The sequence below is a fragment of the Rhinatrema bivittatum genome, chromosome 4, assembly GCF_901001135.1.
Source record: "Rhinatrema bivittatum chromosome 4, aRhiBiv1.1, whole genome shotgun sequence".
NCBI lineage: Eukaryota > Metazoa > Chordata > Amphibia > Gymnophiona > Rhinatrematidae > Rhinatrema > Rhinatrema bivittatum.
This window is the reverse complement of record NC_042618.1, coordinates 272703075-272728840: the sequence shown is the minus strand read 5'-3', so window position 1 is coordinate 272728840 and position 25766 is coordinate 272703075. Positions and strand designations below refer to the sequence as shown.

At 48.7% G+C, this 25766-nt stretch overlaps 1 protein-coding gene across 4 annotated transcripts in view; it reads left to right on the top strand.

The window, feature by feature from the left end:
* The window catches only part of SAMM50 (SAMM50 sorting and assembly machinery component), a 209052-nt gene that overhangs the window by 151894 nt on the left and 31392 nt on the right, over positions 1–25766 (top strand). For 3 of the 4 annotated variants that reach the window (XM_029600121.1, XM_029600123.1, XM_029600120.1), the window contains 2 exons: positions 9030–9103; positions 22537–22683. In XM_029600121.1, coding sequence (XP_029455981.1) covers positions 9030–9103; positions 22537–22683 — 221 coding nt within the window. The remainder of the gene's footprint in view (positions 1–9029; positions 9104–22536; positions 22684–25766) is intronic. The other variant, XM_029600122.1, reaches the window with a different exon arrangement.

The following is a 25766-nucleotide window of genomic DNA, read 5'->3' as shown; positions in this document are numbered from 1 at the left end:
ACCCGTTCTCTGCACAAAGGGCACAAAAAGAGAGGGTCTGCAATGCCCAATTTCTGGATTGTTCCTATCTCTTCAAATTTCCATTTTTTTTCTGGGTTGCAGATCATCATTGCTTCAGAGCATTATTTTTAAGTATGCATACTACTTCCTCAGGCATAGGCTGGGTCCCCAGGATAACGTCCATAGGTTTATTTCAGCCATACCAACAGCCCCTTGCCAGGTGTCCTTTCTGTCCACAGTTAAAATATGTGGACGAGATTAGCGTCTGGAAACCCACCAGGTATGGAGGCCAAGCCCCCTATATCAGAGGTTCGTTGCTGAGGTTCTCTGTTCTGTATCATGCCAGGGCACTGTTATGGGTTGTCTCTCCAAGCCCTTTGTCAGCAGGCATTGACTGTGCCTGGTGGAAGGCTTCCGCCATTTGTTGAGCTGTTTCCAATCCTAACCTTGCTTCTGGCTGAAGCCACTTCCACCCGGCATCTTTCAAATGATGAGAGGTTTCTGGGGCTCTTCCTGGGCTCTAGGACTGCCCATCAGAACTGCTGCTAATACCCTGTGCTCTGTAGTATGGTGGCCTTGATGTCCTCCTTGGAAGCCCTCTCATCTGGATTAGCAGCCTGGAATGCTGCTTGATGTTTGCCAGTGAGCAGATTTAGCCAAGTAAGTTGTTAGCTGGTCTCTGACCAGGTCGCGAGGCGGGTGGTCCATTCATAGTACTTTAGAAAGACCTCTAGGTCATCTCTTCTCTTCATCTTAAACAATGAAAGTGCCTGAGATATTAATGACAGTCACTTGCAGGGCCTCAGCTAGCTAAGACTATGCCTTGTTGCGTTAATTGTTCTTGTAGGCCGCTGCTGTTTATCTATTTGTGTTAGTACAGCATTTTGTAGCTGTTGCTGTCCTGTGGCCAGGACTTTGTAATACCTGCTCCATATCTCCCTGTGGGGCCAGCTCCCAAAGGCATAACTCACACGAGGTGGAGAGAAAAAACCCCCTGCTGTCCTGTCTGGCCCTAACAATACTTGACCCCTGACTGCTCAGGCGGGGATAGCCCCTTGGCCTGCTGTAGTAGAAGTCATAAGGCCCCAGGAAAAATCTCTGCCAGCAGTTTTTTTTTCTTCTTCTTCTTGGAGGCTGTGGATTTTTACTTGTGCTTCCGGCTTAAGCAAAAAAAAAAAATACCCGAACTGACACCACAAGTAGCATATTTGGGCCTGCCAGAGACCAGCTTAGTTATGGTGCAGGTATTTATTTACAGTGCTTCAAAGGTACAAGAATCAAGAGTAGCTCATCTTGTGTCAAGGCACTACAAACAGGTAAAGGTCCACTTTTTTTTTTTTTTTTTTGTGTCACTATCAGCTCACTGGGGCCTCCCAAGTTCTCTAGGTCTGGGGTCTTAATGCAGGGTGAAGGGAATCTCTCTTCACCCAGAATCCTTTGTGGCCTTCTGCCGTAAGGAGACCTGGGTAAAAGCCTGAACCGGGCTCCTTAAGGTAGAATGAGAGAGTTGTCTGTCCATCACGGGCCCATTCCACTAAAGCACAACTTTGATTGGTCTCTCCATTGGAAATTTGCAACACTGTGACCTGGTCTTTCTTATAGTCCTTTTCAAAGCATTATTGGCTGGATGTTCCAGCTAGGGAGAAAGCTTCCTGTGGCTCAGAAGTTTTAAAAGCGAGTGCTATCGAAATGTTAAGTGGCAGCAGTAGTAAAGGGTTAACTTGGGTACTTTCCGTGTGGCTGGATTAAAAGAGAGGAGAAATGTATTCCTACCTGATAATTTCCTTTCCTTTACAGCCAGACCACTCCAGGATCCTTCCTATCTTCAAAACATATAGATTCTGCAAATAATTTCTTTTAGGAGAAATAACCTTTGCATTGTTTAATTGTTTAAAAAAAAGATTTGGTAAAACATGTCAGGTTAAGACTCTTCCCTTTACTGTTTTCCTTTCTTCATCATTTAACCCTTAGGAAGCCTTCTGGTTGGGTAAAGGAGTGTTGTTATTATATTATTAGCATGTTAGAGGAAATACTGGCAGGCTGAGTTCTTCATGGCAGCCTGTATGGGGTAGCATCAGCAAACCTGTTGGTCTCTGTCTCCATCTACTGGTTGGTGGGCATAACCTGTGCATCTGGACTGGTCTGGCTGTACTCAGGGAAAGAAAATTATAAGGCAATTTTTATAATTTATAAAAATTATTTATTTCTGAATTTATTCCTATTTTCTATCTAAACATTTCTGGTTGTCAGGGTTAGGTGATTCCCCCCCCCCCCCCTCCCCACTACTGGTAGCCTTTTCCGTGGCAGAATACAGCAGAGGTTTTACATTGTCTTCTGCAGCCCCACAGCACCTGGTTGTCCCAGGTAGACCTCATCTAGGTGCTATCCAATCCTGACCTTACTTAGTATTTGAGATCTAAAATATCTGGGCTCTCCTCAGGCCAGCATTGCTGAGGTCTTTCTTGATTAATGCAAGCAAACTTCTTGTGTTATGTACAATATGCTGATTTTGGTACCTCTGATTTTGGTACCTTGAAATGTTATAATTTTATGTTTATAGTTATTTATATATATATATATATATATACATATATATAGGTTATAGTATGTAAATCAATACCCCCCTCCAATGTATTTCTTCCTTGGTTTTTGTTAAGGGCTATGCCCTAAAGTTAACTGTATTTATCTGTTCCTTGTAAGGGCTTCGCCCATAAAGTTCATGTTTTACTGTGAACCGATGCGATGTGCAAACGGACATCGGTATATAAGAGACATTAAATAAATAAATAAATAAATAAATAAATATGCAATTAGAGGGTAATTTTCAGAAGGGCCTTCTGCAGGTATAGTGCTTTACCTGCAGAAATGACTCTTTAGAATGTTTCAGGACAGATACGTTTAAAATTACACCTGCACATATTGTATGCACATGCTTTTATATGCATAGGGGAGAGTTGTTCCAGGGAGTGGAGTCTGGATGGGGCTGGGACTTAGGTGCATACTTCTTGATTTTAAAAAGTATACATGTAAAAACGACTCTCAGCAAAACTAAGTGCACCAAATAGCAGCTGTGATTATGTGTACATAATTTTACCAGGTTAATTTTCAAAGTGGACTGATGTGCATCAGTCTACTTTGAAAATTGTTGTAATTTAAATGCTATTTGCATGTTACAAAATTACCTCATTAAATATAAATAGATATCCAAAATCAACTCTAGGCATTCAAATATTATATTTCTAAATATTTTTAATATAAAAGAAGCCACTGATAGATCACAAGAAAGTGGCTCCATATATCTAAATCTGGGACCTAGAAATATCCCTGGCAGAAAAATATTTTGAGAGATCAACGAATAAAAATAATCACATCCTATATTACTAAAGAACACAGCTCAGAGACACAGCTACACATGGTATTAGGCCAGCCCCATTCCAAGTTGCAGAATACATTTTCAACTATATGAAAACATTTTATTTTTTTTTTGTGCTATCTCTTCCGAATGATATCTGCTCTGTCTGTATTTATCCTAGGTAGAATTTCAGTTCCCTGTACGTACCCAGATCAATCCAGACTTGTGGGTTGAGCCTCCTTTCCAGCAGGTGGAGACAGACTAAAACTGAAAGGATATCCTATATGAGGACAGAGCCTATCCTGTAACCCTTCAGTATTTGTTTGTCTCCAGCAGGTGCATCAGTTCACCCTTCGGTCTCCTGTTTTAGGCTAGTCAGCCTTCTCTTCTTCCTTTCTGTGGATCAAGCAAGTACTATTTCGTTAGGTTCTTGATTGGCTTTCTCTCTGTAAAAACAAACAAAAAAAAAAGTAGAAATATAGAAGCTAGTTTTCTTCAGTACAGGAGACGGCCCAGTCTCCTGGCTCTTGCCGGACTCAGTGGGGGCTTCGCCCCTTGTGCGGAGCATAGCCTGAGTCCGTAAGTGATTCCCAGTATGGAGACAGACGCTGGTAGTCCAGTGCTCGTCTCCCCCCCCCCCCCCATTCTCGCGGCTGTGGGGACCAAGGCTGGTGGACCAGTGTTCGTCTCTCTCCCCCCCCCCCCTCCTCTGGCTGTCCAGGCCTTGCTGTGCTCAATCTGTGTAAAAAAAAAAATAAAATAAATAATAATAATAATTATATTAAAGCAGCGATTTAATACAGACTTTAACATTGTACATACTGGGGTTTTGAACCGGCAGCCAGACAGGCAGGAGTCAGCAGGGTTTTCTCCCCTGCTTCACTCCTGCTGGCAGGCTGCCAATTAAATCTATTGTTAGACTTTTTTTTCTTCAAGAGCGGCTCTCATGCCGCGGCTGGCAGCCTGCCTCCCCTGTGAGCAGCTGTCCTCGCGATTTTTGCGCGAGGGGCTCTGCTGTGCTCTGCTTTGCCTGGTGGGGAAGGCCCCTCCTTGGCAGGACAGGCAAATTTAGTTCGGGGATTGCTTCCCCTCAGCATGGCCAAGGCCGTTCCTGGGTCAGCAAAGCCCGGGAACGGTGGCCATCTTGAATTTTTTGATGGCTCCGATTTCGGGGCTGGGGGGGGCCGTATTTTTCGGAGCCCCCTCCCCGATTTCAGCCCCACGGCCCCCCCCTCTCCCCCCCCCCCCGGGAAATTCAGGGCCCAGTTTTTTCTGTGGTTTTCCCCTCCTCCTGCAGGAGGAGGAGGGTCCCCCCCTTGCCCCCCCCTCCCCCCCAAAAAAAGTGTCCATGCCACACGTTGTTCACTAGTTGCCTGGCAGCGAAGCCCCCAGGGCTGCTTTGCTGGGTGGGGGTGGTTCCGGGGGTGGCCCCCCAATTCTTCAGGATGCTGATCCCACGTCTTTCTGTGTGCACCCTCCCGTCCCTGGAGGAGGACGTTTCCAGGGACGGGAGGGTGCACATGTTTTTCAAAGGTGGAATTGGGGCTGGAGGGGTCCTCCGCGGATGTTATTACGGCCTCCATGTGGAAAAAAAAATTTTGATCAATACATATATCGACCTGGTCCTGGCGGGCCTCAGGGCTCCGGCACGTGATTTCCACCCCCTCCCCCGCGCAAGCTCCTGCTCTTGCAGGCATGGGAGGCTCCCGTAGCGGGACTCCGGGTGGGACGTGCTCTACTCAAGCTCCACACCCTTCCGGGGGTATGTTTTAGAAATGTTGAAATTTCCCGCTGGATACTTCTCGGTCTCTGCGCGGTCAGGACCGTAAGCTTGAGGCATATATGCCACGCATTTTTGAACTCCTAGTTCGGGGGGTCCATGCGGCTGTCTGCAACAGCTCATGCAGCGGGCAGGTCTCAGGTGGGTTCAACAATTACTCGGCACCCAGGACCTCCCATCTGCAGAGGCGGAGCAGGCTGAACGTCTGGAAGCCATCATTGCTTACGGGGCTGCTGCGCTTTGCGACCTCCTCCACTTCCAGGCGGAGGCGATGGCCTCTGTGGTGTCTGCCACACGACTCCTCTGGTGGCCAAATTGGTCGGCCGACCCGTTCTTCAAGGCGCGGCTCGGCGCTTTGTCCTTCAAAGGTGAGTTGCTCTTTGGAGAGGACCTTGGGAAGCTTATTGGTTCCTTAGGGAAAGACAAGGTTCATACGCTTCTGGAGGACCATCCGAAACATTCACGCTCCTTCACACCCTCACTCCCACCTTTCGAGATGGTTTACGCCCCATGGACGAGGTAGCTCCTCCGGGGGGGTTATCTTTCTCGTTCTCAGTCCTGCTCGCAGCTTCTTAGCGGGCATCGCCTCCTTCACGAGGGTCGTCCTCGCGCTCCGCCCTGGAGCATGCCCCGCAAGCGAGTTCAGTGGACCTGTTCCTCGGTCCCTTGTTGGGGTGATCACCTCCCCCCTTTTTCTTCGAGGAATGGGTCTAGATCACAGTGGACCGGCGGGTCTCCGACATTGTTCGAACCCTCGCCACATTACGGAGTCCGGGCGCAGTGGTCTCTGTTCCAGAAAGGGAGCGCGGCACAGGTGGTATGTTCCTTCCTTAGTGGTTCCCGTGAAGGACGGGGTTTTTTCGGCCGATCTTAGCACTCAAGGGGGCCCTCCGGGGCCTTCGGATCCCATACTTCCGCATGGACACCTTGCGAGTCGTCATCGCGGTGGTTCGCCCCGGAGAGTTCCTCGCCTTCGCTTGTTTTGATAGCGGCGTGCTCCCATATTCCGACTCACTGCGATTGCCTGATGTATCTTCGCTCCCACCTCCTCATCAGGTTTCCTAGTTTCAGGCGCTGTCTCTCGGCCTCGCGACTGAGCCGCGCACCTTCCCCAAGGTCCTGGTGGTGATACTTGTGCGAGCCAAGTCGGCTTTTGCCAATCTAACGGTGGATTGGGTATTAGATCTCCTCGCGTCTCTCAGGTGGATATTGAATTCTCCCGGGGGCAACCCTCAGCCCTCCCAGGACCTAGAGTTCCTGGGAGCCCACTTCGACACTCGCGTGGGGCAAGGCTACCTGCTGGTCTTCGGGTCCATGGTCTCCGCCATCGACCTCATCCCCTGGGCATTGCTCATCTGCGACTGTCACAGAAAGCTTTGCTATCCCGTTGGCAGCCGGTGTCGTAACAATTTCACATAGTCCTCCCGTTTTTGGACTCTACCGTCGCCGACTTGCAGTGATGGCTTTCGCTTCCTCATCTTCTCCAGGGAATGCCTATCCAAGCTCCACAGTGGTCAATAGTAACCACGGACACCAGTCTCTCGGACTGGGGTGCGGTCTGTCTATCCCAATCCACCCAGGGGATCTGGTCGCCAATCCACTCTCGCTGGCACATCAATCAGTTGGAGACTCGGGCGATGCGTTTGGCTCTGCAGGAGAGTTTCTCCCCCTGATCCGCGGCAAAGTGGTAATGGTGCTGTCCGAAGACTCCAACACCGTGGCTTACATCACTCGTCAGGGAGGCACCCGCATTCCTCTGGTGGCCCTAGAAGCCAGCCGTCTTTTTTCCCAGGTGGAACGACACCTGGAGTGTCTGGCGGCCTCCCACATCGCAGGCAAGGAGCATGTTCAGACCGATTTCTCAGTTGTCAATCGCTCGATCTGGGGGAGTGGGAGCTCTCGGACGCGGCCATGGATCTGATCGTCTACAGGTGGGGTTCCCCCCACATGGACCTCATGGCAACCTTGCGCAATTCCAAGGCAAATTGGTTCTTCAGCCGCTGGAGGGAGCACGGCTTGGAGGGCGTGGATGCTCTGACTCTCCCTTGGCCCTCGGACGTCCTTCGGTACGTGTTTCCCCCCCCCTCCCCCCCGTGGCCTCTGGTGGGAAAGTTCTCAGAAGAAGAGAGCTCCACCGGGGACCCGTGGTTCTGGTAGCACCCGAGTGGCCACACAGGCCATGGTTCGCAGATCTCATCAACCTGGCAACAGCGGACCTCTTCGGTTAGGTCATCTCCCTCGCCTGCTTCGGCAGTGGCCAGTATTTTTCGACCAGGCCGATCGCTTCTGTCTAGCGGCCTGGCTTTTGAATGGCGACGCCTGAGGCGTAAGGGCTATAAGGAGGAGGTCATCTCCACCTTGCTGCGGGCCCAAAAACAGTCGACTTCCCTGGCTTATGTGCGTATCTGGAAGGTTTTTGAGTCTGTTTGTGAGGGTCGGGTGTCTCAGAGCGCTCCGACCCGGTCTCGTTGGTGCTTCCCTTCCTTCAGAAGGGTCTTCCCAAAGATTTTCCTTCAGTTCTCTGCGCATTCCAGTCTCCGCTCTCGGCTCCTTCCTGGGTCGGGTAGACTGTCATCCCTCAGCGGGCCACCCGGACATATTTCGGTTTCTGAAGGGAGTCAAACACCTGCGTCCGCCTTCTCGCATCACTTGTCCGTCATGGAGTCTTAACCTGGTCCTCCGGGCGCTCTGTGCTGCCCCGTTCGAACCTCTCCGTCAGGCTGCGTTAAAGGTTCTCACGCTCAAGACAGTTTTTTCTTGTCTCTATCTCCTCCCCTCGGCGGGTCTCCGAGATCCAAGCGTTGTCCTGTCTGGAACCTTTTTTGCGCTTTTCCGATTCAGGGGTTCCTTCTTTCTTGCCTAAGGTTATCTCTGCCTTTCATGTCAACCAGTCTGTAGAGCTCACTGCGTTCTCCCCAGAGGAGATTGCGGGTACGGCTGGGGACGATCTTCGTAAGCCGCATGTTAAACGTATTCTACTTCAGTATCTCCAGGTTACCAATGACTCTCTGGTCCCGGACCATCTTTTTGTTCTCTGGAGTGGTCCTAATCGGGATAAGCCGGCTTCTAAGACCACTCTTGCACGATGGTTGAAAGAGGCGATCTCCTCAGCCTATCTCTGCCAAGGTCGGGCGGTTCCCGAGGGCCTAAGAGCTCATTCGCTACATTCTCAAGCTCAAGCTACTTCCTGGACGGAGAGTCAATCAGTCCTTCCGCAGGGGATTTGCAGGGCCGCCACATGGACGTCCTTGCATGCTTTTGCTTGACACTACTATCTGGATGTGCAAGGTCCGGTTTTTGGTTCTTTTGGGCGGCAAGTGCTTCAAGCGGGACTGTCTCTGTCCCACCCGGGATAGGGAAGCTTTGGTACATCCCACAGTCTGGACTGATCCGGGTACGTACAGGGAAAGGAAAATTAGTTCTTACCTGTTAATTTTCATTCCTGTAGTACCACGGATCAGTCCAGACGCCCTTCCCTGTTTCTTTCTTTTCTGTCCTCTTGAAGCTTATTATTGCAGATTTGCAAGTCTTGATACCTCATTCTTTGCAAGTTACTGAGCATTTACACCAGAAGCCTTGGTTGTATAAGTACCAAGTATATGCAAGAGTGGTTAGTCATACCATGTTTTCTTAATTGTTTTACAGTTGCTCCATTGAGCTTTATGGTTACTTGCTTGGTCCTATTCTGGTTTTATCTTCTGCTTTGACAATGGTTATACTGAAGGGTTACAGGATAGGCTCTGTCCGCATATAGGATATCCTTTCAGTTTTAGTCTGTCTCCACCTGCTGGAAAGGAGGCTCAACCCACAGTCTGGACTGATCCATGGTACTACAGGAACGAAAATTAACAGGTAAGAACTAATTTTCCTTTATAACTTTTACCTTTTGTTCCGTAGGTTCTACCTTGGGGGACCAACGAGTGTACGTGGATTTAGTATGTACAGCATTGGACCACAAAGCGAAGGTTTGGGTTTGTAACCTTTTCAATGTAATAGCAGATCCATCATATTTAGCCCAGAAGTGAGCAAGCTTTTCAAGCCATGGCCCCCTTCCATCCATGCAATTAGTCGAGGCCCTCTACCCCCCAGAGACTGTGTAAATATACATAAAACTTATTCTGGTTCACTGATGTCAGTCTCTCACCAACCAGTCAGCCAAGCAACCAGGTAACCCCACTGCCAGCCAGTTTTGGTTTTCTTCATTTGCGAAAAGGAGAAAATGTGTATATGTGTGTATGTGTATGTATGTGTATATGTAGTACTGCACGGGTATATGTAGTACTGACGTCAGATTGAAATCTGACTCAGTCTCCAACTGCTATCAGGAGTACACTATACCCATTGGTCCTGAGTCCATCTGTCTACACTAAGGAAAACGAAATTATCAAGTAAGTAATTTCTCCAATTCACTGCATATCTATAGCTTTGAACATTACAGAGAAAAAGATATCCCGTGCCAGCTAAGTCCAAGCAGAGGGCTGTTGCTTGCAACTGAAGCAGGCTGTCTTGGAGGACAAGCAGGATGATAGTCCTCACACACGGGTGACATCATCAGATTAAGCCTCATCACGGAAAATTTATGTTGCAGTTTCTAGAACTTTGACTTGCCATACTGGGCATGCCCTATATCATGTTTCCATGTGGGATCCCTCTTCAGACTCTTTTTCTGTGGAGCTGCAGATCGCGGTAGGTGAGCTCAGTTTTGGCCTATTTTGGAACATTTTCCATTTTTTGCTTTATTGCGATTTTTTTTTGCCTGTGGTCGATGCCCTCTTGGTCCTCCCCTGTAGTGTTCCTAGTCAGGGATTTCATTGTTTGACGGTAAGTTTTCTTTCAAGGTTCCCTGTGGCGGCAATCCTTTGGAGCCCGTCGGCCTTCTACGCCCATCTGCCATCGATTTTGATCTTGCTTCCCATTTATTTTGTCTTGTCATAGCTGTATCTAGTTTCAAGCAATGCCCTCGGTGTCATGATGACTATGTCCTGTGCCTGAGGGCATCCATGACGTCTTGGGTTGCTGCAAATGCACCCAGATGATCCCGAAGGGACGTAGTCTTTGGCTCGAAAAGATGGAACAACTCTACAGGCTGGAGAAGATCAAGCCAACGGCATCGAAGGACCTTGGGGCTGCACTGAGCCATCAACATGGGCAGGACCATCTGTTCTGTCTGTGTTGTCTGCTGATAGGGCACCGGAGACCGGCCACCATCGAGCTTCTCCAGGCCGAGATGTCAAGTTCCTAGTCATTGACCTAGGCTCCGGGGAAGGACCGTGCCGAGTATTGAGGGAAGCCAATGAAGCATCATCATCTGTCCCTGTCTATGCATGGTGCCAGGCATGGAGATGCACCAGCTCATGCTGTAATGCCCCAAAGCAACCCTGTGGCAAAAAGCGCCAGTCCTCCATTGATGCTGGGGATCTGTGACAACCTCCACCAGTCCTCAGCCAGTCACCAATCCGCCTCTCAGTTCTGAAGAGGATCTGGCTGCCCCTCCTTCCTTCTTGTTGATGTTGGCATTGGCAATGTTTGAGGAGGAGCTTGAGTGACAATTTCAACTAGCGGGCGATGCGGGGCACCAGAGCCGGCACCATCCATCTTAGAGCTGCTGTGGTGAAGCTCCATATAATCATTGGCACATTACTGACCCAGCTAGTATCTGTTCCTGGGCCGGTGTCTGTGCCCGTTGAGACACTGCAGCATCCCCTGCTGATACAGTGGTTGTTGCCAGTTCCTTAGAGAAGGAAGCTCCACCTAGGCTGGCTGAGATGTCAAGGCCTGCAGCCCCCAGTTCAACTCTGCCAGTGCCTGAACCTCTGGATGAAGGCCGAATACCTAGGGCCTCATCCCTTGTTGGTTTCAGTGAGGTTGAGGGCCTCTATGACCTCTGGAGATATGATACAACGGAGTCCTCCTCTGATGGCTCTGAGGGTCTCTCCTCAGAACCTTAACCTCCAGAAGAGTGAAGGAAGTCTCCACCTGTGAGGGCAATGGGGGAAACCATACCATTTCAGTTATTGACAGAGAAGGATGCCAGGCACAAAATGCTTGAAATCCCCCAGTTCATGGAGCCTCCTAAGGAGATTGTGGTGGTCCTGGTATACAATATCCTTCAGGAGTTATAGCTGAGGATATTGGAACACTTCCTTACAGTGCCTCCCATGAATAAGAAGGCTGATGGGGTTTACCTCATCCAGAAGGCTCCCAGGTTTGATAACCAATAGCTTCCCCCCAATCAGTGGTAGTCAAATCTCTCGAGAGCCAAGCGGTCTCAGACCCATTCCTCGGAGTCCCCAGGGAAGGATCATAGAGCGATAGGTGCTCTTGGGAGAGAGGTTTTCCGGGAGCATACTCATTGCCCACATAGCTTCCTACCAGCTCTACATGAGCCAGTACTCGCCAGACGTCTGGAAGCAGGTGTAAGAGGCAGCCAAGCAGCTGCCTCAGCAGAAGCAGGGCACCATGATGTCGCTGGTGCATAAGGGCCTGGAGTGCGGGAAACAAAGTCAGAGTGACCTACGATGTTTTCGAGACAGCATCGAGAGTCTGTGCAGCAGGAATCGGTGCCCACAGAATGGCATGGCTGTGGACCTCAGATCTCCGACCAGAGGTACAGGAAAAACTCGCTTAAGTGCCATGTATTGGGGAGAATCTCTTCGTAGATAGGGCAAGGGATGCATGGCCCAGCTTCGGGACCACCAAAAAACCCTCCAACAACTCTCCACCAGCACTACGGACCCATCCTGTTCGGCTAGGAGGTCGGTGAGGTCAGGGCAGAGGAAGTCTTTATTTCGCCAGAGGAAGTACTAGCTTCACCCCCACGCTTCTGACAGCAGCATCAGGGCTCCTAGGCAGCAGAGAGCCCTCCAGGCCCAGCCGGTGCCTAAGTCAACTCCCAGGGACAGGGTTTTGACTGGGTCGTAGAGAGCATAGTCTAGTTACCCGTACCTGGAGCAATTGATCATCCTGTTGGGGCAGGCTGCGGTTCTTTGCAAACCAGTGGCCCAGTATAAACTCAGACCAGTGGGTTCTTTCCATCGTCCATCAGAGGTACCGATTGAACCTATTGGGTGTCCCGCCAAATTGCCCTCTGAGCCTATTTTGAAGGGCGGTAACGCATCAGGATATACTACTAATGGAGCTCTCCTCCCTCTTAATAGCCAGAGCGGTTGAGCCTGTTCCACCAGGGCAAAGAGTGTGGTGCTTTTACTTCAGGTACTTCCTGATTCCAAAGAAAACAGGAGGATTCTGTCCCATTCTAGACCTATGGGCCTTGAAAGGATTTATCAAAAAAGGAAAGTTCAGGATGGTTTCTCTGGGAACCGTGATCCCCTTTTTACAAAAAGAGGACTGGCTATGCTCCCTCGATCTGAAGGACACGTAGACACACACAAAGATCTTCCCAAGTCACTGGAAGTATCTCTGATTCATGATGGGAAAACAGCACTTTCAGTATCGAGTGTTACCTGGCCGTGGTGGCGATGCACCTCCACAGGCTAGGGGTGCATGTTTCCCCTTATCTGGTTGATTAGCTGGTCAAGATCCCATCTCGGGCAGAGGCTGTCAAGTCCATGTGCTTGTGTGTGTTGGAGTCACTAGGGTTCGTCATTGACTACCCGAAGTCCCATCTCAGCCCATCACTTCAAGTGTGTTTTATAGGAACCCTGCTAGACACGGCTTCAGCCAAGCCTTCCTGCCTCGTCAAAGGGCCATCACTTTGATGTCTCTCATGGCAGAGATTCAGCAGAGCCAGCAGGTGTCAGTATGCACATGTTGAGGTTGTTGGGCCATATCACCACAACAGTCCATGTTACTCCCTTGGCAAGATTACACATGCACAGAGCCCAGTGGATCCTGAGGTTGCGGTGGCACCAGGCCATGCAGAACCTCCAGAATTGCATCCGAGTCACCTCGCCCTCCTCCTACCCCAAATTGTCCCTACTACAGATGCGTACATTTTGGGATGGGGAGCTCATGTAGATGGGCTCAGCACACAGGGTCTCTGGTTTGCCTAGGAAAGCTGTTGCCAAATCAATTTCTTGGAACTCCGTGTGATCGGATACTCGCTATGGGCTTTCAGAGATTGGCTGTCCAACAAAGTTGTCCTGATCAAAACTGACCACCAGGTGGCGATGTGGTATGTAAACAAGCAGGGAGGTATGGGCTCATACCTCCTGTATCAAGAAGAGATTCAGATCTGGTCATTGGCCCTGTCCCATGGGATGGTGCTCAGGGCCATGTACCTAGCTGGGATAGAGAACATGTTAGCAGACAGAGTCATGCCTTCAGACCCCATGAATGATGCCTGGATCAGGGGGTTCTGAATTTGTATATTCCACCTCTGGGGGAGCCCGGACGTAGGTCTCTTCACATTTCTATGCAACAGAAATGTGCCTCAGTTCTGCTTCCTGTTTAGGACAAACTGCAAAATGGCCTTGGACACCCTTGCCCATCACTGGGGCAAGGGGTCTTCTGTACGCATATCCTTAGATTCTCTTAGTGGCGAAGACTCTCTCTTGAAGCTTCATGAGAACAAAGAGACCCTTATTGGATGAGATGTCTGGTTTCCACTCCTACTGGAGCTGTCCCTCAGGAGACAGATCAGTCTCTGGACTTCCCCAGATCTCATCACGCAAGATCGAAGCAAGTTGCAACATCCCAATTTCCAGGCCCTGACGCTCACAGCCTGGATATTGAGAGGTTAATTCTGCAATCACTCGATCTCTCACAGGATGTGACTCTGGGCCTAGTGGCTTCTAGAAAGCCTTCCACTAGAAAGTCCTATGGACTGAAGTGGAGGAGGTTTTCCCTGTGGTGTGAGCAGAAGGCCCTAGATCCTTTCTCCTGCCCCACACAAAAACTGATTACTTTCTACACCTATTGGAAGCTGGCTTAAAAACCAACTCTATTAAAGTTCATCTCAGTGCAATTGGTGTATACCACTATGGTGTAGATGGTACGCCCATCTCTGTACAGCCTATAGTTGTACAATTCATGCAGGGCCTGCTTCAACTGAAGCCAACCCTAAGGCCTCCTGCTGTGTCTTGGAACCTCAACATGGTATTAGCTCCACTGATGAAAGTTCCTTTTGAGCTGCTGTGCACCTGTGATCTGAGGTTCCTGACCTGGAAGGTCAGATTTTTGGTGGTGGTCAGCGAACTTCAGGCCTTAGTGACTTATCCAACTTACACTGTTTTATCATGACAGGGTGGTCTTGCATGTGCACCCTAAGTTCCTGCCTAAGGTGGTGACTGACTTCCTTCTTAACCTGTCCATCGTCTTGTCAGCATTCTTTCCCAGGCCCCATTATCACCAAGGTGAGCAAGCCCTGCACAGTTTGGATTGAAACAAGCCTTAGCCTTCTATCTGGAATGGACAGAAGCCCATAGACAGTCCACCCAATTTTTGTTCCTTTTGATATAAATAGGTTGGGCATTGTTGTTGCCAAACAGACACTATTGAATTGGCTAGCAGGTTGCATCTCCTTCTGTTTTCTGTTTTCATCTCATTCTGTTTACGCCCAAGCGGGACTGCTTCTTGGGGGCTATGTCAAGGCTCATGTTCGAGCTATGGCATCTTCGGTGGCCAACTTGCGAGCAGTTCCTGTGTAGGAGATCTGCAAGGCTGTGACGTGGCATTCTCTCCACACATTCACATCTCACTATTGCTTGGATAGGGATGGCCGATGCGACAGTAGGTTTGGCCAGTCTGTCCTTCGGAATATGTGTAGAACCCAATTCTCTCCCACCTAGGGCCTGTTGTTTGGGTTCATGCTGTCTCCCCCTCTATTACCATTGTGCCTGTTGGCACCTGGTTTGGGTGTTTGTTGGTCCCCTTTTATGTTGGGGAGCAGCCTGTAGCTAGGGATTCACCCATGTATGAGGACTACCATCCTGCTTGTCCTCAAAGAAAGCAGTTGCTTACCTGTAACAGGTGTTCTCCAAGGACAGCAGGATGTCAGTCCTCATGAAACCTGCCCGCCACCCTACGGAGTTGGATTTCTCTTAATTTCACATGTCCACATGGGGAAGTGACCCCGTGTGGACATGTGGTATAGGGCATGCTGGGCATGCCCAATATGGCAAGTCAAAGTTCTAGAAACTTTGACATAAGTTTTCTGTGACTGGGCTCCATCTGATGATGTCACCCATGTGTGAGGACTAACAGCCTGCTTTCCTCGGAGAACACCTGTTTGAGGTAAGCAACTCTGCTTTCCCATGTAGCCTCAGGACTGAGCAGGGAGGGAGGCAGGCCTTTCCATGGCTCCTAAAGTTTAATCAATTAAACAGAAATGTAACAGATTTTTCTTATACTGAGAACTCTAGGGGGTCCTCTAACCTGGCCAGTGAACCGATGTTTCTGCTAGTGCCTTATATATATTGATGTGTAAGGCTCTCAGGTTTAAGGAGGGTTACTGCAGATGTTTTGTAAGAATATTACTGTGAATGGGTACTGTATTTAGTATATAAAAGCCACATTTTGTTTTAAAACTGTCCTTCTTTAAATATTATTAATGTAGTACTGCCATAGTGAGAACTTGGGTTTTTAATGTTAACTACTGCCATGAAAGCCCTGCAGCAACCTCACTCTGGCTCCATATATAGTGCTGCATTATCAGTGATATCACTGGTTTTATGGATGGAGCTGCATTCCTGCAGGGACATCAGAAGCCCAGTTCCGCTATTGCAGTACCACTGGAATCAATTCTAAGTATAGTGTTAAAAAAAATGTAAAAGCAAGGAGTGATTTTTAAAACAAATGGTGTTTCCAAAATCGCAGCCATCCATATCAAGTAATGGAGGGACCATTCTTAAAATCAGAGTATGACTCCTCCTTTGAAGTATTTAAAGCAACTTTTAATCAGCAGCTGAATATGTTGGCATGCAGTCGCATAGCAGTGTGTTATAGCACTATGTACTCTTAGGAACCAGAGGTGAACATGTCTTCCTTTTTTTTTCTGGTCTTGGCTTTACTTTTGCACATGATTCCTTTACCTTCTTCACCTTGGTGGGGAACTGTTTATAAGTTAGAAGCCATTTGAGAGAGCAGGGCAGAAAGCCATGAGAGAGAGAGCATGGTAGACTTGTATCTCCAGAGGAAAGTGTTGTTTTTTTTTGTTTTTTTGGAAAGTCATGAGAATCAGAAATAGAATGGGAATCTTTCCATACAGAAAAATGGGAACTAGAACTGAGAGCATTGAATGCCAAATCTGTTCTCCCACTAACTCTCCTATGATTTTCAACTATGAATGTGAATATCATTTAAAAACTCTTACCATCTAGTCCGCAGGCTTACCATTAAACCTTTTAATATACTGGCTCTTGTATAACAGCAGGAGCCGGGACCCGGTGTCCTAAGGGAAGAATGTGATGGAGGCTGATGCTAATGCTATCTGCTGTAGGAACAGGCAGGGCTGACTAAGGCTCTGCACTAGGTTTGACACTTCCAGGTTCTGGTGGCCCTGATGGCAGGATCATCATGGTACTGACACAAGTCTACCAGGCCAGATGAGATTCAATGGCTAATGTCGTTTTCCTCCTCCACCTCGTGTTGTCTCACAGCTGCACCTTGCCACCAGGCTCAGGTTCCCACTCAGCTCCAGCACTGCTCTCTCCAGTCTCCTGCTCTGTTCTTGTTAATGGTTAAATGGCTAACAGTTATAATTTTAATAGTTTAAACTGATATTTCCTAGCTTGTAGCAGATGGACTCAGGACCAATGGGTATAGTGTACTCCTGATAGCAGTTGGAGACGGATCAGATTTCAATCTGACGTTAGCCCTAGTACATATACCCCTGCAGGAAGTGCAGCTATTCGGTATTTTCCATTTCCATAGCAGATCGGGACTCTATGCACGCTAGCACAGCGTAAGAGTAATTTAGCAAAGAAAACAAAAAGAAGAAGAATTCTTACCTCTACAGATGAGCCCCACTCTCTTGCGGTGACACTCATTGGGTCCCTCCCCCAGTTGAGAATTCCCGAGATGATTTCCGCGATCCTTCGGAGGTAAGCCTCGGTCTGGCGGCTGATCTTTGCTGGGGACCTAGCTCCCGACATCGGGTGAGGCTGAGAGGCAGCGTGTGCAACTTTGAGCGTGGCAGTGAAGGTATTTTCCCTCTCCCCCCGCAGCCGGAGACCGCCCGGAATGAGACCGGGAAGCGCCGAGACAAGGTAAGGTAGAAATCTATTTAAAGTCTCTAGTCTCCAAAGCTTGAGGAGTCGCACAGGTCGCCAGCCATGACCAGTGCCACTGGGTTGACCTGCCCTAGCAGGGCTAGACCCCGGTCAGATCAGAGGGTCCTCCCACGTGGAGACCCTCCGAGGTGGTCGCCATATTGTCCGCGTGGTCGCCGTCACCATTTTAATCTGTTCGCCGCCCTGTCCACCTTCCTGATCCGTGCACAAAATGTTGCGCGCCCAAGTACAGGTGCACAAGCGGCGCGCATAGCCACGCGCTTACTGTGCCGGGCGCATAACTTCGATCTGTGCGCACAACAGCACACACATCTCCCTGAGCGCGTACCGATCCTACGCGCACAACTTCGACACACCGGAGCGCATAACTGTATTTTACGCGCACAAGCCATGGCACCACCAGAAAAGAAGCTCAGGGCCTTTGCCCAGCATGCCACATTAGAGCTGCACAGCATGAGGAGGCCATGGCCCTGTGTATACAGTGCGAGGAGGCCCTGGGGGATCCAGCCCATGGCCATCCCCAGCCGGTACCGGGTTCCAGCTTCTCGAACAGTATGCCGGACTTAGCGTCTCCCAGCAGGACAACAGTCTTTTGACATCTCCACTATGTCTCTACAGATCGCGGCCTGCTGTACCGTGATCACACGCGCCTACTTATCATAGACCAGGAACAACACTCCTGGGGAAGCCCTGGAACCAGCAGTATCATTCCTCACGGATGCCGCTTTTGATCTGGTGCGCACCGCAGCTAGAGGAGTGTCATCAGCCGTGGCAGCCAGAAGAAAACTCTGGCTCCGAAGCTGGTCGGCTGACTCATCCTCCAAAATGAGACTCAAGGACGCCCTTCAAGGGGAACCCTCCTGTTCGGAAGTGAACTAGAGAAGCTAGCCAACAAATGGGGCGAATCCCCATTGCCGTGGCTACCGGAGGACAGGAATATGAGAAACCAGCGACCCTTCCCCCGAACTTCCAGGGGCAGAGGATCCCAGCACTTCAACCCATACAGAAGCACATATCAAGCGGCTCGCCCTGCAGGCAGGAGCCAGTCCTTTCGGAACAAGCACAACAAAAGGGGAGCAAGCTCGGGCCCAGGCCAGCCGCACCCCACAATGAAAATCAGCTGACCCATCCAAAGGAAGAAGCCATAGGGGGCAGACTTGCCCTATTCTACCAAAGATGGGTCGAGAGAACGTTGGACAAATGGGTCCTAGCCATCATTCGAGAGGGATATTACCTGGATTTCCACCACCTCCCTCCGGTCAAGTTTGTGGTATCCCCCTGCCACGACCCTTCCAAGAGGATGGCAGTGGAAGCTTCACTGACCAGATTGCTAGCCTTAGAAGCTATAACACCAGTGCCCACACAACAAATAAATACTGGACATTATTCCATCTATTTTATCGTACCCAAGAAAGAAGGAACGTTCAGGCCCATCTTTGACTTCAAGGCGGTCAACCGCCACCTGAAGATTCCTTGTTTCCACATGGAAATCCTACGCTCGGCAATAAGGGCGATACACCCGGGAGAGTTCCTCACATCCCTGGATCTATCGGAAGCCTACCTACACATTCCGATCCATCAAGAGCATCAGCGTTTTCTATGCTTCACGATCCTGGACCATCACTACCAATTTGGGCACTACCATACGGGTTAGCCACAGCACCCCGGATGTTCACCAAGATCATGGTGGTAGTGGCAGCAACACTGAGGAAGGAAGGAATCCTTGTACACCCTTATCTAGACGATTGGCTGATCAGGGCGAAATCCCCAGAGGAAAGCCACCAGGCGACCAACAGAGTCAAAACTCTACTGGAGAGCCTCGGGTGGGTGGTCAACACAAACAAGAGCTGTCTGCAGCCCTCCCAATCTCTAGAATACTTGGGAGTCCGGTTCGACACCAAACAAGACAAGGTCATCCTGACACCGACAAGGAATCAAAACTGATGACCCAGTTGCGAACCCTGTTGAGCAAGCTTCGCCCCATGGCATGGGACTACCTCCAAGTCCTTGGCCTCATGGCATCCACACTGGAAGTAGTGCCATGGGCAATAGCTCACATGAGACACCTACAGCGCTCACTACTATCACGATGGAATCCGCTGTCCCAGAACTACACCGTACGTCTTCAGCTCCCGGACAAAGTTCAGACCTAACTACGATGGTGGCTACAAGAAGGCCATCTGAGCCAGGGAACGAGACTATCCTCACCAACCTGGATCCTGTTCACCACGGAAGCCAGCCTACGAGGATGGGGAGCACACTGCCAGGAGCTAACCGCCCAGGGGCAATGGAACAAAGAAGAGTCGGGATGGAACATCAATCGCCTAGAAGCCTGGGCAGTCACACTAGCCTGCCTACAGTTCGGTCATAGACTCCGAGACAAATCAGTCAGAGTAATGTCGGACAATGCCACAACAGTGGCCTACATCAACCGTCATGGAGGACCCAGAAGCCAACAGTTGTCTCTGGAAATAGACCCCCTAATGTCATGGGCAGAAGTGAACCTTCAAGAGATCTTGGCCGTCCACAGCGTGGGGAATGACAACGTCGCTGCGGATTACCTCAGCAGAGAAAGTCTAGACCCAGGAGAATGGAGGCTGTTGACCACAGCATTCCAACTGATAGTAAACCGTTGGGGAACACCAACCATGGACTTCCTGGCAAACCGGTCCAACGCCCAAGTACCCAGCTTCTTCAGCCACAGGCGGGAACCCCAGTCCAAGGGAATTGATACCCTGGTACAGACCTGGCCACAGGAAACTCTATTATACTCCTTCCCACCATGGCCCCTATTGTGCACAATCATCCACAAGATAGAACACCACAGGGGACCAGTACTTCTATGGCCTCGGACTGGCCAAGACCACCGTGGTACACAGACATGCGAAGGCTGCTGACAGGGCACCCCCTCCCGCTACCTCCACACAGAGACCTGCTCCAACAAGGACCAATCCTCCACGAGGATCCAGCTCGATTCTCTCTTACGGTCTGGCCATTGAGAGGACTCGCCTGAGGAAGAATGGATACTCAGGGGCAGTAATTGACACCCTGCTCCGAGCACGCAAGTTCTCCACATCCCTAACATATAAGGATTTGGAGAGTATTCGAAGCCTGGTGTGAGGACCGCGACATTGTTCCACGCTCAGTCAAAATTCCTGCGATTTTGGAATTCCTGCAGAACGGACTACAGAAGGCATTGTCTCTCAACTCCATCATGGTACAGGTAGCCGCATTGTCATGCTACGGAACCAAGAGTGAGAGCGGCAGCATAGCCTCTCACCCGGATGTCTCCTGCTTTCTGAAAGGAGCCTCTTTGGAACCTCAACCTGGTCCTAGATTTCTTATCAGGAGCCTCCTTCATACCTCTTCGCGGCCTGTCTCTCCATCTATTAACATTGAAGACAGCCTTCCTGGTGGCAGTCTGTTCGGCCTGTCGTATCTCCGAGCTACAAGCACTGTCCTGCTGGGAGCCGTTCCTCAGACTCACTCCAGGAACCATTCAGTTACGCACGGTCCCGTCCTTCCTCCCCAAAGTGGTTGCTCACTTCCATCTCAACCAAACCATCGCCAGATGAGCATAAAAATTTGGAAGAGTCTCGCAGTCTAGGCCACCTCAACGTCGGCAGACTCCTAGTCTGATACCTGGAAAGGTCGGAATCCGTACGAAAGATGGACCATCTATTCGTCCTTCACAGCGGGAAGAAGCAAGGGGAAGTGGCCTTGCGAGCAACCATAGCTCGCTGGGTCAAAGAAGTCATCAAGGCAGCCTATGTAGAAGCAGGCAAGCCACCGCCTTTACAAGTCAAAGCCGAATCCATTAGAGCCCAGGCAGTGTCCTTGGCGGAAACCAAGATGCTGTCACCCGCCGAGATCTGTCGGGTGGCGACATGGTCCTCCATCCACACCTTCTCCAGGTTTTACCGCCGGGATGTTCAGGCTCGAGAGGACACAGCATTTGCAAGGGCATTACTAAGTGGGCCACGGGCAGCCTCCCACCCGGTTCAGGAGTAGCTTTTATACATCCCATTGGTCCTGAGTCCATCTGCTACACGCTAAGAAATGGAGAAATTACTTACCTGATAATTTTGTTTTCCTTATTGTAGACAAATGTACTCCGCATCCCACTCACGGCTGCCATTATTCATGGAATCCTCGAGTGACATCCCAGAGAGTGAATGATTCACGGGACACCCATCCTACCGGGTGTCGACATTTCTCGGTTGAGGGCACTGGCTGTCTCCAGCTATAACCAATTCAGCCAGTTCAAATTAATCAAGTTAACCAAGTTATAAAGTTAATCAATTATCCAAGTTATAAAGTTAATCAAGTTATTCAAATTATTCAGTCATACATATATCCACAATTGCTTTTCGAGGAGAATTCCTGCAGGGGTATATGTACTAGGGCTGACGTCAGGTTGAAATCCGATCCATCTCCAACTGCTATCAGGAGTACACTATACACATTGATCCTGAGTCCATCTGTCTACACTAAGGAAAACGAAATTATCAGGTAAGTAATTTCTCCATTATACTTACTGGTTAACAGTTTAATCTTCTATATCTCTAGCTTTGACAAGTACCGTTCTTCAGTTTTCTCCTCTGCAGTTAAGTAATAACATTGTTTCTGACTCTCATCCTTTTGGAAGCTTCCTGGCAGCCCTTCAGCTCTGAAATGGCTACATGAATATTTCAGGAGTCATGGAGAAAGAAATTCTGAATGCCTTAAATTTGGTGTCTGGCAATCTTCCAGGGCCAAAAGAGCCCCAGCTGGAGGAGAGTGGGAGGGGAGAGAGGAAGGGGAGAACAAAGAAAGGAAAAAAGAAAAATAAGCAACTCTTCTCCAGTGGGCTAGACAAAAACAAAACAAACAAACCAAAAAAAAAGCAAACAAAAATAACCAAATTAATAAGGGAAATTTTATTTTCCTCTCCTAAAAATATTAGTGAGTACTCAAATGTGTTAAATATTTTTTCAGCCCTGTTAGTAAGCTGAAGCTGTGAAATGTATAGGGGTGCTATTTAAGGGAATAGTGCTGTATTAACACAGGTGACTTTCTAATTGCCTGCTAAAATACTGTTTTAAGATAAATAATCTTGAAACTTTTGTTGAAGAAATAAATGCCTTAAAACTTTCAGTTATTTTCCTCCAAAATGAGGCACTCTGTGTCAAAGGTGCCATTGTGTTGAATTCAGTTGTTTCCTTGCTTTGTAGGTGATTACCTAGGTGGAGAAGCGTACTGGGCTGGAGGTCTTCACCTGTACACGCCTTTGCCTTTCAGGCCAGGACAAGGGGGCTTTGGGGATCTCTTCAGGACCCACTTCTTTCTCAACGCTGGCAACCTCTGCAACCTCAACTATGGTAAACAAGCATGTTCTTTCTAAAGAGTATTCAGACTGTGAAATAACAGAAACAAGGTTACTGAAAGTATGGTGCTGGGCCCGACGCAGTAATTCAGTGTCCACACTGTGCACTGCCATGCAGAGGAGCCTGGGTTGGATTCCCGATCAAGGTCTGCTTCCTGGATCGTCCAGGGCTGGGAGCGAGTCCTAGTGATTGCACAGTGGCAGCACCCAGTGGTTGGATTTAGGGCCCAAGAGTTCAAGATTCTAGAAGGAGCCCTGGTGCACGGTCCCTAGCTGAGGACTCACTGTGTTGACTAGACTAACATAGGTTAGGAGGAGGATTTAAAATAGGGAGGGGGAATTCCCATATCGTTGTGAATGGAGGCTTAAGGTACCAGTTCCCAGCTCTGGTTCTGAGTGATACTTGAAGCCTAAAGGAATAGGAGGAAACTGCCAGGTGAGAAGAAAAAGTGCAGTGCTAGAATGTCAGCCAGCAGTTGCTGTAGTTAGTGAGCTAGTGAGCAAATAAGAATATATATATATATATTTTTTAATGCCCATCTATTCTCTACTTTTCCTGAAACACATTCCACTTTGGAATTGGTAGCTATGACACTCGATCTAAAAAATACTTGAATAGCCAAAGTCATATGCTCTGACCCCCTGCTTTCCCCATTCCCATTCCTGTTCTGCTCCTTCTGTTTGATCTCACATTGCATAATATGAATGTAGTAATTTACTAGTTAAAATTTGTGGGAGTGTCAATGGGGGAGACTTTGGGAGTGGGAGGTCACACTGTGCACGACTGAGGAAATTGTTAGACGGGTGTCTGAGATCCAAGCGTTGTCTTGCCGCGAGCCTTTCTTAGTTTTTCGGATTCCGGGATCTCTCTCAAGACGGTCCCGTCATTCTTACCAAAGGTCGTGTCTTCTTTTCATGTCAATCAGTTGGTCAAGCTCCCCGCGTTCTCTTCTGCAGTCATTGCAAGCCCTCCAGGACTGGGGTCCTGGCACTATGCATCCTAGATGGTTGTCTGGCCTGGTTCCTCTTGCCACGTCTCCCTTCCCAGCAAGCCTCTTGTCTCTCTGCCCTACACCTCTCTGCTAGCAGCATTTATTTTGCCCCCTCCTTTTGCCAATGGTGAACACTACAATATCAGTTATTCCAGAAAAATTCCCCCTCCCCTGAAACCTATGTAAAGCAACACACACAAACACACACACACTTCCAACCCCCTTCAGAATGCAACCTATCCCTCATTCTCCCGCATATGAAGTAAATATTTCCTCCCCATTCCTATTAGTATGGTCTTAAGATATTGATTTTATTTCTTGATTTTATTTTATGCAAATGAGGGGGAGGTGAACTCCCACCTCAGTCCTCGAGTGTCCAGGTCAGGTCTATGGAGAAGTTGGCCACCCTAATCCAGTCTCCTGCATGTCGTCCCGTTGAGCCTGGATATTCCTTAGACCGAGTTCTGAAAGTGCAAGCAGGAGTGTTGCTTCACCCTTTCCCCTAATAAGATTCTTCCTAGATGATCCCTTCCATTGTCTCTTACAACCTTGGCTGTTGAAAGAACCAAGCTACATAGTGAGGATACTTTGTCTCAGAGGTTACAGCCTTCAGTAGCATGAAAGAGGACTACACAGCAGACCTGACTTAGAATTTGGAGCCTCTGTGAGGTCAGTTTAACAGAAGAGATATTTTCCTTTTAGGGATCCATTCCTTCAATCTTGTCTTTCCACCAAAGGAGACTGGATGAAGGTATAGCTCTTAAGTATTGCAGAGGGCAAAGACTGACTCTGGCTTGTGCAAGGGACACAGTCATGTAAGTTCTCTCGCTACTCTCTGTTGGGATTCTTTCTTCCAGGGAGTAAAAGAATGCAAGTTCTCCCCTGTGGAAAGTCTACTTGACTTGGAATCTAGATCCTTTCAAAACTTAGCCCAGACTCCTTTCCTCTCAAGCCTCATAGGGCATCTCTTTGAGTCTTATTGAAATTCATCTCCTTGGTGGCCTTTGGTAATTTATCGCTGATCTAAGGATAGTGTTTCACTTCTGTTGGAATCAGTTTTTTTTCTCACTTATGACTGTGAGAAAATTGGGCAGTGTAGGCTAGAACAGGGACAGCCATTCTCAAATCACTTTTTATTAAAATTTCTAAGGATTTGCTTTCAGGAGGAATCAAATAGTTGAGCCCTTTAGCCTGCTCAACAAGTTTGCAGGTCACAAAGGGTTGTCAAGTCCACTCAACAAGAGTGCTGGACTCCTGATAGGCAGAAACAAACCTTATCTTTCCAGAAGTGGATAATGGTAGGGCATTGCTCTTGAATCCTGCATCCCTGCTCTAAGCAGCTCAGTGTCTGTGAACAGGTGGAAAACTCCTTGGAAATAGGAGTTCTGAGAGCTATTGTTGCTTCCTCCTGCCCGATCTGGGTGGATCTTAGGTAGTCCCACTTATCTGGACTGGTTTGATATGGACAATAAGAAAAGTTAAATTTAAACTTAGCTTTTAATTTCCTTTCTTTTAGCCCTGCCAGACCAGTCCAGAACTGCCCCAGGGAAGCTGCAACAATCAAGGGCTCTCAGTCTTACAAGTTCAGAAAACTTGAAGGGAGTATGTTGTTATCCACTCTGAAAGTATTTGGCCTAATCATGACCTTATTTTAGGGATTATCTATTTCCTGGGTTAATGACCATGGAGTGAAGTGTCTTGGCTGTGGTGATTTGGAAACAAAAACAAACAATTGCCTTTGGTTGTCTCAGCTTTGACATATGATACTGAAGAGCTGAAGGCAGTATCAGACCTTTATAGGGGAAGTGTTGTCAGCTTTAAGCTTTTTTTTTTTTTTGTCTCTGTGCTGGTGGGGGAGGGGGAGCATAATTACTTGTCTGGACTGGTCCAGCAGGGCTAAAGGAAAGAAAAATGAACTGGTAAGTTTTTAAATTTCACCTTAATCACTATTTATAAACAAGCTCTTGTGTTCACTTACAGCAAGAGCTTGGGCTAGTTAAAAAAAAAAAAAAAATGGCAGGATCAGAGGTAATGACTATATTCCCACTTTTTTTTAAGCTTCTCTCCTAAAGCCAGCTTCCTAGGT